General features: G+C 42.5%; 1 protein-coding gene across 2 annotated transcripts in view; it reads right to left on the bottom strand.

Moving 5' to 3' along the window:
• The window catches only part of RAB5A (RAB5A, member RAS oncogene family), a 33,521-nt gene extending 17,405 nt beyond the window's left edge, over nucleotides 1-16,116 (bottom strand). Inside the window, exons 1-3 of one of the 2 annotated variants that reach the window (XM_070072849.1) lie at nucleotides 16,102-16,116; nucleotides 15,608-15,919; nucleotides 11,398-11,650 (exon numbers count right to left, since the gene is read on the bottom strand). In XM_070072849.1, the coding sequence (XP_069928950.1) occupies nucleotides 11,398-11,560 (163 nt within the window). In that variant the 5' untranslated portion in view covers nucleotides 11,561-11,650; nucleotides 15,608-15,919; nucleotides 16,102-16,116. Of the gene's footprint in view, nucleotides 1-11,397; nucleotides 11,651-15,607; nucleotides 16,055-16,101 lie in introns of those variants that run through there. The other variant, XM_002716204.5, reaches the window with a different exon arrangement.
• Between the last annotated feature and the right edge of the window lie 262 nt (nucleotides 16,117-16,378).

Here is a 16,378-nt window from a genome sequence, read left to right as displayed (position 1 = left end):
TAACCAGGATACAGTTCCTGGCTTTGGCCTGGTCTAGCTCTGGCAGTGGTGGCCAGATGGGTGGTGAACACACAGATGGAAGATCTCTCTGGCCCTCCCTCTCATCTATATAAAAAAATAAAGCAAGCAGTTCTCAGGCTGGTGGAGTGGTGTAGCAGTTAATAAGCCTCCACCTGTGAAGACCCTGGCATCCCATATGGGTGCCAGTTCGTGTCCTTGCTGCTCTACTTCCAATCCAGCTCCCTGCTAGTATGCCTAGGGATGGCAGCAGAGGATGTTACAAGTACTTGGGCCCCTGTACCCATGTGGGAGACCCAGAAGAAGCTCCTGGCTTCAGCTTGGCCCAGCCCTGGTCATGGTGGCTATATGGAGTCAATGAGCAGATGGAAGATCTGCCCCCTCTTCTATAATTCTGCCTTTAAAAATAAAATAAAAAATAAATCTTAACCAAAAAAAGGCAAGAGTCACTTTCGGTACAACCTCAGGAAAAAAAAATAGTCCTACAGTGCTTTATCAAATTCTTATACAAGGATAGTATCCAGGTTATTTTTGGAAGAATCCTTCTTTCCCTTAGTAACAGTACCATCCCATCCCTGCTTAGTAATAATACCCCTTTATTCTGGTTCAAGAACCTAGCACAAAGGACAGGCACCATGGCACAGCAGCTTTAGCAGCTGCCTGAGACACCCAAGCATCCAGAGTGCCAGTCTGAGCCCCAACTACTCTGCTTCCAATTGGCTCCCTTGGTAATGCACCTGGAAAGCACTGGATGATGCTTCAAGTACTTGAGTCCCTGCCATACATGTAGGGGACTGAATTCCTGGCTTTGGCCTCATCAACCTGTTGAAGTTACTTGGATCTGGGGAGTGAACCACCAGATGGAAGGTTTGTCACTGCATTTCAAATGAATAAACCTTAAAAACCAAACTAACAAAACCATAGCACATAATACTTTCCAGCTCTCAAGGGAGTCTCCCAGACCTTAAAGAATCTCTGGTCTTAAATGTGATTAACAATAAGCCTATCTACAAAGTTTAAAAGCCCTAATCTGAGACTTTTATACAATAAGAATGGAAAAGGTTAAAGGAGGAAGAAGAGATAGGAAAGAGTTTAAATTTCAGATTATCAATTACAGGAAACCTATAATCCCAGAAAGTAATTATTTATGCCAAAACACCCAAAAAAGAGACAAAAAGGTGACAGAGGCTGGCATTCTTTTGCTCTCATTCAATAGATTCCATTTGGCTCAGTAACCACATCTAGAAATCAATCTTAGAGAAATAGGTACGGGGGCAAAAATTCTAGGATGATACCCACTATTAGATGATACCTACTAAAACAGCAAACAAAACTACAAAGGGAATGGTTAAAAATAAAGTGCATTACTAGGTACTGAATGCAGAATACTGAGACATTATTATTAGTAAGTGAAATAGAACACAATAGCATGATTACTATAAATGAATTTTTAATTACCATGAGCTTATATAAACAGTTCACAGAAAGTCAAACACTGTGTTCTAAAATATGTAAAGATGCTCAACCTCGTTCACTGGGAAAAGTGAAGTTTCATCTACAAGAATGGCAAGATCGCAAATGTACAGAGTACACTTATGTACTAAGTACATTATGATAATAGGCATTATGTACCTTGCTGGTTGAAGGGCAATTGGAAAAATTCATAAAAATTACAAATGTATATAACCTTTGACAAAGTAACCCACTTCTGGAAATTTATACTACATACTTACATTATGTGAAAAATGATTAGGTACTGCTATTTATTGTAGCACTATAATAGCCAAAGACATAAAACAATCTATAACTAGAGCTCTGATTAAACATCTATTAGTAAGATCCATGTACTGGAAGGAACACTGTTAACAGCCAAGGAAAATGGGGCAAATTTTATTTTCTAAGATGGATACACCAAGATTTCCCACATCACATCTTACAGGATGACACTGACAACCCTCTCTTGAATCTGTACAGAGAATTGTTACTATGCATCTTCCTGGGGTTAGGTCATAAAAAGGCCAATTCAGCTTCCACTTAGTACTTTTGGGACAGTCTTGTACCCACCATAACACTGTGCAAAACACCAGGCCAGATGGCAGGGCCAAACATCCATGTTCTAGCTGACAGCCCCAGCTGAGGTATCGACCAAAAGACTGCACCAACTTCCTGGTATGTTAAGATGACTTCAGACCCAGTACTGGCTGCAAAGCCATAAGACCACAGAAACACTAAGCTGACACAGTAAGCCCCACTCACCAGTAAGCTGCCCAGAACCATGAGGGATGGCAGAATTATTTTAAATTTTTAAGTTTTGGTGTAATTTGTTTCTCAGCAATATTAAGAGGTCTGGTAAGTTTAAATTTTGAAAAAAAGCGGGACGAGATAGATTTTTAGTAACTTTATAAGGATATACAACAAATTAATATCATCTCTGGGAAACAGAACTGAGTGGATTAGAAGATGAGGAGGCCAGCACCACGACTCACTCGGTATCATCTGCCTCCGGTGCAGGCATCCCACGTGGGCACCGGGTTCTAATCCTGGTTGCTCTTCTTCCAGTCCAGCTCTCTGCTGTGGCCCAGGAGGGCAGTGGAGGATGGCCCAAGTGTTTGGGCCCCTGCACCCGCATGGAAGACCAGGAAGAAGCACCTGGCTCCTGGCTTTGGATTGGCGCAGCGCCGGCCATAGTGGCCATTTGGGGAGTGAACCAACAGAAGGAAGACCTTTCTCTATGTCTCTCACTGTCTATAACTCTACCTGTCCCCCCCCCACCCCCAAAAAAAGACAAGGAGACTTTTCGCTGCACACTCTTCAAAACTTTTTGAGTTTTGACTGATCTGAAAGTAATGAAATAGTTAAAATTTGAAGTATGATGTATTTGATAATATAAAAATGAAACAGTGGGGGCTGGTTCAAGTCTCAGTTGCTCCACTTCCTACACAGCTCTCTGCTATGGCCTGGGAAAGCAGTAGGAAGCGGCCCCAGTTTGGGTCCCTGCACCCATGTGAGAGACCCAGAAGTAGCTCCTGGACTGACTGGCACAGTTCTGGCTGCTGTGGCCAATTTGGGGAGTGAACTAGCAGATGAAAGACCTATCTCTCTGCCTCTCCTTCTCTCTGTGTAACTCTGACTTTCAAATAAATAAAAACATCTTTAAAAAAAAAAAAAAAAAAAAAAAAGATGGCTGGCACTGCGGCTCACTAGGCCAATCCTCCGCCTGAGGCGCCGGCACCCTGGGTTCTAGTCCCAGTTGGGGCACCAAATTCTGTCCCGGGTTGCTCCTCTTCCAGTCCAGCTTTCTGCTGTGGCCTAGGAGGGCAGCAGAGGATGGCCCGAGTGCTTGGGCCCTGTACCCACATGGGAGACCGAGAGTAAGCACCTGGCTCCTGATAGACGCAGTGCACCGGCAGCAGTGGCCATTTGGGGGGTGAACCAACAGAAAAGGAAGACCTTTCTCTCTCTCTCTCTAACTCTGCCTGTCCAAAAAAAAAAAAAAAAGAGAGAGAGAGAGAAACAGTGGTGGTAATTTAATTTAGGAGTGTGGGTAATTTAAATTTTTATCTAATATCCTTTTAGTTTTTTAAAAAACACTTTCATGTTATTTTGCTTAAGTGATACATAAAATCAAGAGGGAATATATCTGTCAAGTATTTTACAGAATGGTTGCCACACATACCCTAGTTATAACAAAGGAAACACAGACTTGCATGCATACAAACACAGACACGCACACTGTCACACTCTCAACTCCACAACACAAGTGGCATTGAAGAAACACATCTGTCTTGCATTCTAGCTGTAACTTAGTTGGAAAACATCAGGAAAACTCCTTGAGCTATTGCCTTAGTATTTTCTTCTATATAAAATGAGTATTTCCAGATACAGCCATGTAAGGTATACATGAGACTTATGAAAATGTCATGTAAGTTCTATGTAATGCAATTCTAACAAGTAACCATCTTATAGTATTCCATCTTAAAATTACCCTGTATTTCTTAGAAATTACACTTTTCTAACATCTACAAATTACTTATGAATGTGATAGGAGACAAAGAATTCTATTTATGTTAGATCTCAAACAGAACTGACAGCAACTAAGTAAGATATACTCTGGCTTTAGTTTTAGACAAAGATAACTATTTTTTTGACAAAGAACAGCTGAAAGCAACTGATAATTACACAGACCAGAGTCACTTATCAGATTACGTTCTTTGCAGTCCAAAGTCTGGTATCTTCAACTGTCAAAACTGAGGCTAAAAGACCGTTAAGTGACTGGTTCCTCATCCTGCATCCACCCTTCCTTCCTCACCTGCTCCTTTGAAAAGGAGATGAATGTTGTTCAGCAACACTTGAAATACCGTTTTGCAACATCTGTGAGGTACTAAGAATTGCAACATTTGTGAGGTACTAAGAATTATTTATCTTCAAAATCCAACATGTGACTTCAACAATATTCACTCTCACCTTGAGGAATTTATTAATTAGGTAGCCAGAATGTATGCTTACATCAAGATAGTCAATAATTTAAAAACAAAAAATGGGGGCTGATGCTGTGGAGCAGTGGGTTAAGCTGGCATTTGCAGAGCCAGTGTCCTCCTGGGCACTGGCTTGAGTCCCAGCTGCTTCCTGATTGAGCTACCTGCTAACAGGCCTGGAAAAGCAACAGAAGACAGCCCAAGTTCTTGGGCCCCTGCACCCACGTGAGCAGGTGATCCAGAAGCTCCTGGCATGCAGCCATTTGCAGTCAACCAGTGGATGGAAGATCTCTGTCTCTCCCTCTGTAACTCTACTTTCTGAATAAATGAATAAATCTTTAAAAAAAAAAATCTCTGGAATTACTCCTGTTACTTTCCTCGATCTTAGATTTTCTTAGCCTATATAAAAAGGCTGTTCCACAAGATGCAACAATGCCTCTGAATGGTGTTATCCTATCATAAACTCAGCATGCTTCAAAGCTAGATTATACAACATCAATTATGGTATACAACCTCAAAGAAGGAATGGAATAGGTTTCCAAAAATTCCACATTTTTACTAAAGTCAGTTTTTTCTCTATCTAAAGGTAATTTTAAAAAGCTTACCACTCCACAGCACCCACTGTTATCTAAAACCTACTTTCTTTCATATGCCTCTCACTTCATCAATGAAAAGATCAACAAGAAACCTTAAATATTCAGGACAGAGAAAAACCAGAAAGCTAGCAAGAGACTAAACTCAGCCAAAATAGATCCCAAAGTCCATTCAATAAATTTTATGCAAATTTATAGACTTCTTGAGAATCTAACACTTCTTGAGAATAAATACACTTCCTTTTTATGTGTATCTTCTTTTAGGAGGACATATGCTCATAAAAGGTTGGAGATTTTAATAAATTAATTTTAAAAGTGACATATAACATCAGATTATACTGTATGGTTATTCAACATGTCTACCATACTAAACAAGGGGTACATCTTTTATTGCCACCACTGAGTAGTTTTAGAAACTTAGGTCTATGAATTTTAGACAACCTAATTATTTCTTAGTATACAAAATACAAGCAGTAAATCAGTGAATCAAGAGTCCATTCACTAAGTTGGAGCTATTTGACAAAATCACTCTGCAAAGCAACTTTGAATACTTCAACAGCATCACAGAATATCAACAAATGAAGGCACAGCAAAGGGGCAGGCACTATGGTGTTGCTGGTAAAGCCACCGTCTGCAGTGCCAGCATCCTTTGTGGGTGCTGGTTTGAGGCCCAGCCGCTCCAATTACAATCCAGTTCTCTGCTATGGTCTGAGAAAGCAGCTGAAAATGACTCAAGGGCTTGGGCCCTTGCATCTGCATAGAAGGCCTGGAGGAAGTTCCTGGATTCTGGCTTCCGATTGGCCCAGCTCCAGCAGTTGTGGCCATTTAGGGAGTGAACCAGTGGATAGAAGATCTCTTTGCTTCTGCCTCTCTGTAACTCTGTCTTTCAAATAAACATAAATCTTTTAAGAAAAAAAAAAAGACATAGCAAAAACTGACATTCATGATTTCACATCTAGATAAAATTTTTAGCTTTTTAAAAAAAATTTGACACACACACACACACAACCCATAACTCCCATTCACTGGGTTCAGCCTCCAAATACCTACAACAGTTGCTGACTTACAACTCACAGGAATATTAAAATAGCCACACCAGATAATATTTTGAACTAGGAAATTGGAGAGCTGACATTAAGACTACTAAAGGGTGATTTTCTTTGGGTCTTAAGTGACACAAACCAATATAGAAGGTGCCAGTGCAGCTGCCACCTACCTCCAAATAGGTACTGGTTCAAGACGTGGCTGCTCCTTTTCCGATCCAGGTCCCTGCTAATGTGCCTGGGAAAGCAGCAGAGAATGGCCCAAGTCCTTGGGCCCCCGCATCCATGTGGGACTCCTGGGTTTGGCCTTGCCCGCCTTGGGCTGTTATGGCCTTTTGGGGACTGAGCCAGCAGTCTGAAAATCTCTCTACTGCTCTTTTTCTCCTCCTCTAACTTCCCATACAGGTGCTGGTTCAAGTCCCAGCTGCTCCACTTCTGATCCAGCTCTCTTGCTAATGCGCCTGGCAAAGCAGTGGAGGATGGCCCAAGTCCTTGGGTCCCTGCATGTGCACCATGTGGGAGACCTAGAAGGAGCTCCTGGCTCCGGATTGGCTCAGCTCTGGCTGTTTAGCCCACTTGGGAAGTGAACCAGCGGATGGAAGACCTCTATCTCTCTACCTAACTCTGTCTTTCAAATAAATTAAATCTTAAACGCTTACTTCCAGAAGAACCCAAGTTACTTAGGCCTTTTAGTCTATTAGGAACTGTGTTAAGAACTTTTGTAGGCATTATTTAACTCAACCCTCAAATAACTCTTTCAAAGAGCATACAATGATTTCCATTTCATAAAAGGTGATAATAAATGAGTATGACTTGTCTAAGACCACGCAGCACCTATGTGATGGAGCTAGAATTTAAAACCAAACAATCTGGAAACAGGGTCCACTTTCTTAACCATAATGCTTTGTAAATTTATTTTTAAAAGACTGATTATTTGAATGGCAGAGAGCAAGCAAGCGAACACAGTGTGAGAGGCAGAGAGCTGGGCTAGGCCAAAATCAGAAGACTGAAATTCCATCCAGGTCTCCCACGTGGATGACATGAACACAAGTACTTGGGCTGTCTTCCATCATTTTCCCAGGTGCATAACAGGGAGCTGGATCAGAAACAGAGTAGCTGAGCCATGAACCAGCAACTCTGATATGGGATGCTGACGTTGCAATGGCGGCTTAACCCGCTGAGCCACAATGCTGGTCTGTACAATGCTTTATTCTTGAGACAGACACCGTCACAAATTGTTTTAAGGTAAATGTGTTAATAGTAAGTTTAATTCCTCTGTGCAACTCTTTCCAATAAATAAATCAATCTTTAAGAGGAAAGAGAAAAAAGAAAAGAGAAGGGAAAGAAAGAAGCAGAATATGATACAAGTACTTGGGCTGCTGCCACCCATGTGGGAGACCAGGATGGAGTTTTTGGCTCCTGGCTTTGACTTAGTCCACACCAGGTTGTTGTAGTCAGTTGTGGAGTGAACAAGATTACGGAAAATCTCTTTCTTCCTCTCTCTCACTCTGCCTTCCAAATAGATACATTTAAAAGAGTAAAGAAATTACTGCATTTGTAGAACACTCAATCTTTACTATAAATATAAGTTACTCAGAATACTTAAAGCAGTGGTTCCCAAATGCTGATATACATCAGGATCATCTGGAGAACTTGATATAACCTAGATTGCCTGCCCGGCCCCACTGTTTTGATTCAATATGGGAATCTGTAGTATAATAATTTCCTAGGTGATACTAGTCTGAGTCTTGTGCTAAGTGTCTCAGGAATTAATCTCTGTACTACAATACATGTTTCAAAGAAGTTAATATGCACTGCGAAGGGGTTGCAAGTTCCAAACCCATTCGTCCCAGATATTTAACCCAGAATGTGTGTGATTTTCAGGAAATGCTGCCATTGGCAGTCAGATGGTTTAAGGTAAGATCGATTGGGCCCAAACTGCTTCTGAAGAAGGTAAAAATTTCTGAGGTACTATTTCATTTCAACTGCTTCTGAAGAGAGCAGTCTGAGAACCACTGCTGTTAAACTAAAGCTCAAAAATCACTGCACTAGTAAGAGGAATTATAAGATTTCCATGTACAGTTCTGTCACCTAAACTTTAGAGTCTATGTCTCTTGATTAGTGCACGTAAGATTAAAACTGTGGTATGAAACATTTCTCTACAAAAGAAAAAAAAAACTGCCGAACTACACATTATTGTTTATGCTCCCTTCCCCTACTGGAGTCTCTGGATTGGCGTCATGGCTCCATTCCTCAATTCTAGCTGCCTACTAATGAAGACTGTGGGAGGCAGTAAGTGACTGCTCTAGTATAGGTCCTTGCCACCCACAGCGGAGACCTGGACTGATCCCAGCTCCTGACCTCGGCTTGATCCAGCCCTGGCTGTTGTGGGCTATTTGGAGAGTGAACAAGTGAACAAGAGATCTTTGTCTCTGTCTCTTCTTTTCAAATAAATAAATAAAAAAAATTAAAAAGCGTGTCTGAGGGTCAAGAGGGTATATGGTATGGCAAACCAACAAGGATTCTTAAAACTCTGTTTTTATTTTTAGGAAGAACCACATATTATAGAAGGTTCTATAACCCACAAAATTCAAGAGTGCAGCATTAAGTTCTCTACCCTGGAAACAGACTAAAAATTAAAATAAGCCTTTGAGGTCAATACCCAATGTTACTAGATATAAACAGCTGACTAACAAAAACAACAGAAATCCAGCTTCTGAAACGTAAAGTAGTTAGCCAGGTCCATTTGTTAGATAACATCTACCAAGCACCAATCAAAACAAACACATATCACCTACAAGTTATGGACACTGGGCTTAAGTTCAAATAGCTCAAACTTTTTTATTTTTTAAAGATTAATTTATTTTATTTGAAAGGCAGAGTTACAGAGAGGCAGAGAGACCCTACATCCACTGGTTCATTCCCCAGATGGCCACAACAGCTGGAGCCATGCCAATCCAAAGCCAGGAGTTTCTTCCGGGTCTGTCAGGCAGGTACAACGGGGCCCAAGGACTTGAGCCATCCTCTACTGCTTTCCCAGGCCATAGCAAAGAGCTGGATGGGAAGTGAATCAGCCAGGATGCTGGTACTGCAGATGGTGGCTTTACCTGCTATGCCACAGTGCTGGCCCCACTCAAATCTTGAAATGCTTAAATTATCATAATCTACTCTAGTTCCTAAAGATAAAGCTGTTTAGCAAAGTGCATAAAATGCGAGTGGGCCTGTGGCACCAATGGATTAAGTTACACTTGGATAAACGCATCCTACCTTGGAACACTGTTTCTAGTACCAGCTATTCTGCTTTGGATATAGTTTCCTGCTTATATGCCTGGGAAGGCGAGGGATGACGGCTCCAAGTTCTTGGATCCCTGCCACTTATGTGGGAAACCCAGATGGTATTCCTGGCTCCTGGCTTTGGCCTAGCTCAGCCCTGCCTGCTGTTGGCTTTTGGAAAGTGAACCAACAGATCGAAGATTTATTTTTCACTCTTTCAAATAAATAGTGTTAAATGGAAACACAGACTACATATACATGTGAGTGTGTGTGTGTATATATAGATATATACACATATCAGAACAGATGAATATTTATAATGCACTGATATGGGGCTAGTTTTCTCCTTTAAATATGCTTTTCGATGTGCATTAGGAAAAAAAAACTTAGGAGATAACTGGATTATTCAAAACAAAATGAAAATACAATACTAGTCTTAGTCTCAAGCTAAGTGTCTCAGGAATTAACCTCTGAACTACAATATATATTTCAAAGAAGAGTTAATATGCACAGCGAAGGGGAAGAATGGTAGCAAACAGAAAGTTCTAAACCCATTTGTCCCAGACATTTGGCCCAGATTATATGTTTTTCAGGAAATGCTGTCATTGCCTTAAACAAATGGTTTAAGGTAAGATAGATTTGGCCCAAGCTACTTCTGGAGAAGGTCAAAATTTCTTAAGGTACTATTTCATTATGAAACAGATACAATAAAAAGACACTAAAAAGGATGCATAATATAAAGTGCATTACCATTCTTTAAACACTTGTGACTCAAAGGGCCCATGATATAGACTACATTTATGATGTTCAGTAATTACAAAAAACATAAAACAATAAAAAATAAACACACTCTAACATGGTATACAAATGAAAAGCTGATGATCACCATTATACTGCTGAGTCTATTAAACTGGAAATATTCATACCGCTTACTAGCATGTTTCCCTTGTAGGAAAAAGTAAGCAAGACTTCTGTAATTTATTCTACTAGAAGGGTCTGAGATTATAAATAAAATTCAAGCACATTTGGTTAAGAACATCTGCCAAATGCACATTATAAAATTTTGCTTCTAAAAGATTGGTTCCAAGTTGCTATACACCAATGGTTATATATTTGTCTTGTATTTCAAAAGTTTGCCTTTATAAAAACTTACATTCATAAATACCTTAAAAAATGTAGTACCACTCAATTTCATATGCCTTGCAAAACACTGTGAATCACGAAGTCCAATGGTTCCCCGACATCAAATTCAAAAGCTTCATTTTACAGATCAAACTGAAGTTCAAAAGAGGTTCCCTTGCCCCTGCTATATTTTGTTTCTTTAATTAGGTTCAATTATTTGATTTCCAGTCTTGACAATAATTTACTGTTAGTTGTGTCCTTTTTGTCTTTATCTTTTCTTCCCCTCATTGCCCTTCTACCATAACTGTGTGCAATGTTCTCTTTTTCCTCTTCCATCTTTTTCTCCAGGTTCCACTTTCCTGCTATGTCTGTTTCCATTAATTACTCACTTTTTCCTTACCCTAGAAAGTCATTTGTATATATCCTGATAGTGTATAATTAAAACTTAATTTTATAAATTGGCATAATTATAATTAGTTCAGTTACACAGAATTAGAACATAAGGCCAACATTTTTTACTATTCATCCTAAAACCAATTAACAGTACAAACATGCATTTATTTGGATAAGCTTCTAATTATGATCAAGAAATACATACCCAATCAAATCTCATTACTTGGACACTGACTCTACTCATGTGTGTATGTGTGTTTCAGCTAAAATACAACCATTAGTCACACAAAAAAATAAAAATGTAAACTGGATGTCATTGTAACAAAAACCAAGGTATACTTTAAAGTTTAAATCGGCTAAATATCTCTTTTCTTGACTGTATTGCCTACATAGGTATTCACAGACACCCAACTGGAACACCAAAATATTTGTGTCAATGTATGATTCAAACAAATGAAGCAGGAATAAAGAAAGTCTCACCCCCAATGGTACTCTCTTGAAATTCATGAAATTGGCCTTTCACAAAACGAAGCACTAGGCTTGATTTGCCAACAGCAGACTCTCCCAGAAGTACTAGTTTGAACTGGCATATTTTATTTCCAGTATTTGGCCCGTTGGGTCTTGTTGCTCCTCGATTAGCCATGTCCAAATTTAAAAGAAGTCCCTAATTTCAGACTCTTAAATTAACTTCCAGGATGCAAGGTGCCAATTTTTTTTCTGGAGATAAAGAAACCTGTAAAGAAACAAATACGCAGTAATTAATATACAAATCAGTAAGCCAAAGTAAATCTAATAACGACTATTAATGCCATTCACTGGTTCACACCCTCAAATGCTGGCTATTAATAGTCAGGGCTAAACCAGGCCAAAATGGAAAGCCTGGAACTTCATCCGGGTCTCTCACATGGGTGGCATGAACCCAAGTACTTATGCATCACTTGCTGTCTCCCGTGGTGTGCATTTTCATGAAGCTAGATCAGCAACAGACCAGAGACTCAGTCCTTCTGATATGAGATGGTAGCGTCCCAAGAGGTATCTTAACCAATGGGCTACAATATTCACCTCTCACTATCTTTTTTAAAAGTAACAATTTAAAGTTGTAATGTGAGCCTAAAATCAGTCTGTAATCTTCAGGTTTTTTTTTTTTTTTAAACTAACCTTTATCACAGCCTCAACTTTGTGCCAGGTAGTGTTTTAGTACTTCAGCACAGCCACTCTACAACCTTTTAGTTAGTTACTATTACAATCTTTATAAAGGAGGAAACAGAGGCATAGAGAAGTAACATGATTGAGGTCACATACTTACTGTGACAGATTTGAGACACAGATGAGTCTCAAAGCAAGGCAACCTGAGAGGTGATTCTAGAATTCAGGATTAAATACTTGGGTTAAAATTGTTTTTTTTGGGGGGGGGCTGGTGCTGTGACATAGCAAGTGAAACTGCTGCCTGTAGTGACAGCATCCCATATGGGTACCGGTTTGAGTCCCAGCCTGCTCCATTTCTGATCCAGCTCTTTGTTCTGGCTTGGGAAAGCAGTGGAAGATGGCCCAAGTCCTTTGGCCCCTGCACTTCCGTAGCAGACCCGGAAGAAGCTTCTGACTCCTGGCTCCGGATTGGTGCAGCTCTGGCCATTGCCACTAATTGGGGAGCGAACCAGTGGATGGAAGACCTCTCTCTCTCTCTCTCTGCCTCTCCTTCTCTCTATATAACTCTTTCAAATAAATAAATAAATCTTAAAAAAAAATTGTGGGAAATTAATAAACAGAAAGCTCTTAGATTCCCACAATTTATAGTTATTTGAAAATCTGTTATTGCATGCTTTTCATTCATGGTAATTTTAGGGCAAACATTTTAAGGAGCCCAGTGCTGTATGTGCAGAGGCTGAAAGATGTAAAACTATCCTCACATACCATTCACAGAAATGCTAATGGCTATTCTCTAATGTGGTGCAACTATTAGTGACTTATTTACTAATACTACCTTTTTTTTGTAGTTTTTGGAATTACAATATATGCCATTATTTTCTATTAAACAACACATTTGGAGAAAACTAGCCTGAAGGCAAATTCTTTTCTTACCAGTATCTAAAAGTGCTCATTTTTTTTCTTTCTTTTTTTAAGATTTATTTGAAAGGCTCAGTTAGAGAGAGGGAGAGACAGAGACAGGTCTTCCATCTGCTGGTTCACTCCCCCAAATGGCCACAACTGAAGCCAGGAGCCAGAAAAGCTTCTTCCAGGTCTCCCACGTGGGTACAGGGGCCCAAGCACTTGAGCCATCCTCCCAGCTTTCCCAGCAGGGAGCTGGATGGGAAGTGCAGCAACCAGGAATTGAACAGGCACCCATATGGGATGCTGGCACTGAAGGTGGCAGCTTACCTGCTACATCACAACCACAACCAAGGCTCCCAAATGTGCTAATTTTCAATTTCAAAGGAATTAGCAAATATTTGAAGAGCACTTTTCAACCTATTCACATCTTTAATAAAAATATGATTATATGCTTACTAATATACTAAATATGATTTCCTCTCTAAAAATGTAGCTATACTTCACTGAGTTACCTCATATAAGAAATTCGCCTTCCCTATAAAATTTTAGTTTTTATGAGACATATTATTGACAATTCACTAATATATTGATATCTTAATTCTAGACAATTAAGTTCACTTCTTGGCTTTATCTAAAACTCCAGCTTTGAAGCGTCTTTAACAGTACATGCTGATATATTTACAGATGAAATGATGTTTAAGCTGCTTCCAAACATAAGGTACAGGGGCTGGCACTGTGACATAGAGGATAAAGCTGCCGCCTGCAGTGCTGGCATCTCATACAGGTGCTGGTTCGAGTCCAGGCTGCTCCACTTCTGATTCTGCTCTCTGCTATGAACTGGGAAACCAGCAGAAGATGGCCCAAGTCCTTGGGCCCCTGAACCCTCATGGGAGACCAGGAAGAAGCTCCCGGCTCCTGGCTTTGAGTCAGCGCAGCTTAGGCTGTTGCAGCCATCTGGGGAGTGGACGAGCGGATGGAAGACCTCTCTCGATCTCTCCTCTCCTCTCTCTGTGTAACTCTTTCAAATAAATAAATCTTAAAAACAAACGAACACACACCATAAGGTACAAATAAAACTACTTCCCCATACTGTCCCAAACACAGTAAACTTGGGAGTTTAATCCTGGTAGTACCAATTTCTGTCTGGGCCAATTTTTTAATTTTCAAACTACATAATTTGCATAGTTGCCAGTTAATCACGTGATACAATATATATAATCTCTAATACAGTACCTATCATACAGCAGGGTTTGAATGGACAACTAAAGTGGCCCTTTGGTTACATGTCAAACACCAATAGAATGTCGTATAGGCAGAAAACGCACCAATTCGCTTTCAGGAATAAACATAGTTGAAACACTTCCCAACAGCCTCTTATCTACAAAACTGCTGATCATTTATCAAGGATACCATGTTCTGAATTTCTACAGTACTTCTGAAAATTTAGGGAAAACACCAGACACCCATAAAAAAGTCAAGCAAAATTGTGATTTACGTTTGCCTTCTAAGTTTTGAAGCCACTGAATCCTTATGCTACAAGGATCTCTAACAGGAAATAAATCAAAAACAGCGTAATATTAACAAGGTAAAAACTGCGTGCATTTACTCGTATTCACACTTACTGAGAATTCTCCCAGTTTTGCCAAACAAGGACTTTGCATTGTATGCATTTTTAAACTTGGAAATAACTAGTGTTCTGTAGTGCTCTTTTGCTCTTTTTAGGTCCTCTTTGATCAAAAAATCACTGGGTACTCATTCTGTGCCTGGCATGGTTACCAAGTACTTTGCTTACAACAACCCTAAGTGTTCAAACTATCTGCATTCGACAGTGAAAAGAACAAAGTTTCTGAGGAGTCCAGAATATTCCCGGAGTAGTGTAACAGTTTGATTCCACTTAAGCCAGGCCAAAAAAAATCAAATACGTAAACTAGGATGCTAGGAGCTTAAAAAGTCTGAAAGTCTCGAGGGGCTGACCAGTTCCCAGGGAAGACAGCATCAGGGCAGGTCTCCTGGTTTACCCACCAAGGGAGCTGTACGGCGGCCCAGTTACCTTTAATTTCCTTAAAGCTGCGGCTCGCCACCTGCCAGTCTCCAGAGCGGTTGTCTGGCTGAGCCTCCCAGCCCTTCCATTACCCATCTTTCGAAGGTAGGCGGAGCTCCCCAGATCCACACCTGCCCTAGGCCCCGGTCCCTGCTTGCAACACCTGAGCAGCTGAGAGCCGACTCCGGATCGCCCGAACAAACAGTACCCGCCAGGGCTCTGGGCCGTCCCGCCACCCTCCTCCCTTAAACCTGCACGGCTCTCCCTGGGACCCCCGGGCTGTCTGGAGAGGCCGGGCGGAACCACGGCCTCCGGTACTCTTTCCGCGGCGCCATCTTGAGAAGGGAAGAGGGTGACACCCGTCGGCTCCCTCACCCAGTCCCCAAATCGCGGTCTCCACCAGAACCCCTGGCGGCATGAGTCACCAGGGCTGGCAGGCCGACAGGCCCGGGTGCGGTAGCTCTGTGGTCCCGGAGACGGGCGCAAGTCGGGGAGGACGTGCTGGGGGCCCCGCCGCCCGCACAGCCGCGGGCAGGATGGAGACCGCGGCTCAGCCCAGCTCCAGACCCGCTCTGCACAGGGGAAGGCTGGTCTGGTTACCTGCGGCTGCGGCACGCGGGGCCGCGGCACCGCAGCTTGCTGGCGGCAGGGAGCAAGCGTGGCCCGAAGGACGGCAGCGAAGCGGAGGCTGTGGCGGCGACGGCGGCGTCTCCTCGCGTCGCTCGCCTCACACCGGACCGTGCGGGGCTGGAGCCGTGGTGCCGCCCCTGCCGGGCTCCGTCTCCGCCTCTCCGCGCTCCGCCTTTCTCTTTCCTTTCTCCTCCTCCGCCGCCGGCGCTCAAGTTCCGACGAATTCTTCCTCCTCCTCCTCCTCCCTCCTCCGCCTCCTCCCCTCAGGCCGGCCGCCGGCTCCTTCAAGAACCAAAACACAAACACTCAAGTCCCAACGCGGGAGCCACTTCCGCAGCCGGGCGCCGGCCCCGCCGCCACGTCGCTGCGCGCAGCGAGAGACGCCGCTTCGTCACTTCCGGTCGGCGCCAGTCCGTCCCGCCCCATCCGCTTCCCCGCCCCTCTCGAGGCGCACCCAGCCCTACCGGGGAGGGGGCGGGGCGCGGCGGGCTGTCACGTGGCTCTGCGCTGGGGCGGGTTTTACTGCCTTGTTGTGTCTGCGCCACGCCGGTTGCGCGCGACCGCGCCCTCGCAGCTCTTTTGTCAGCAGGGCGGAGGCCTCTGGGCTCCTGTGACTGGGGCTGGGTGGGGTATCCCGTGCTGCCCTGCTTTGGGGGAAGACCTAAGGCGCTTGAGTTTGTTGCGCCCAGCCCTTTGTTGTAAGTGTGAGCTCACAGTCCCCTCCATCCCGCCCCGCACCAC

The sequence above is a fragment of the Oryctolagus cuniculus genome, chromosome 4, assembly GCF_964237555.1.
Source record: "Oryctolagus cuniculus chromosome 4, mOryCun1.1, whole genome shotgun sequence".
Classification (NCBI taxonomy): domain Eukaryota; kingdom Metazoa; phylum Chordata; class Mammalia; order Lagomorpha; family Leporidae; genus Oryctolagus; species Oryctolagus cuniculus.
This window is presented reverse-complemented; position numbering and strand designations above follow the sequence as displayed.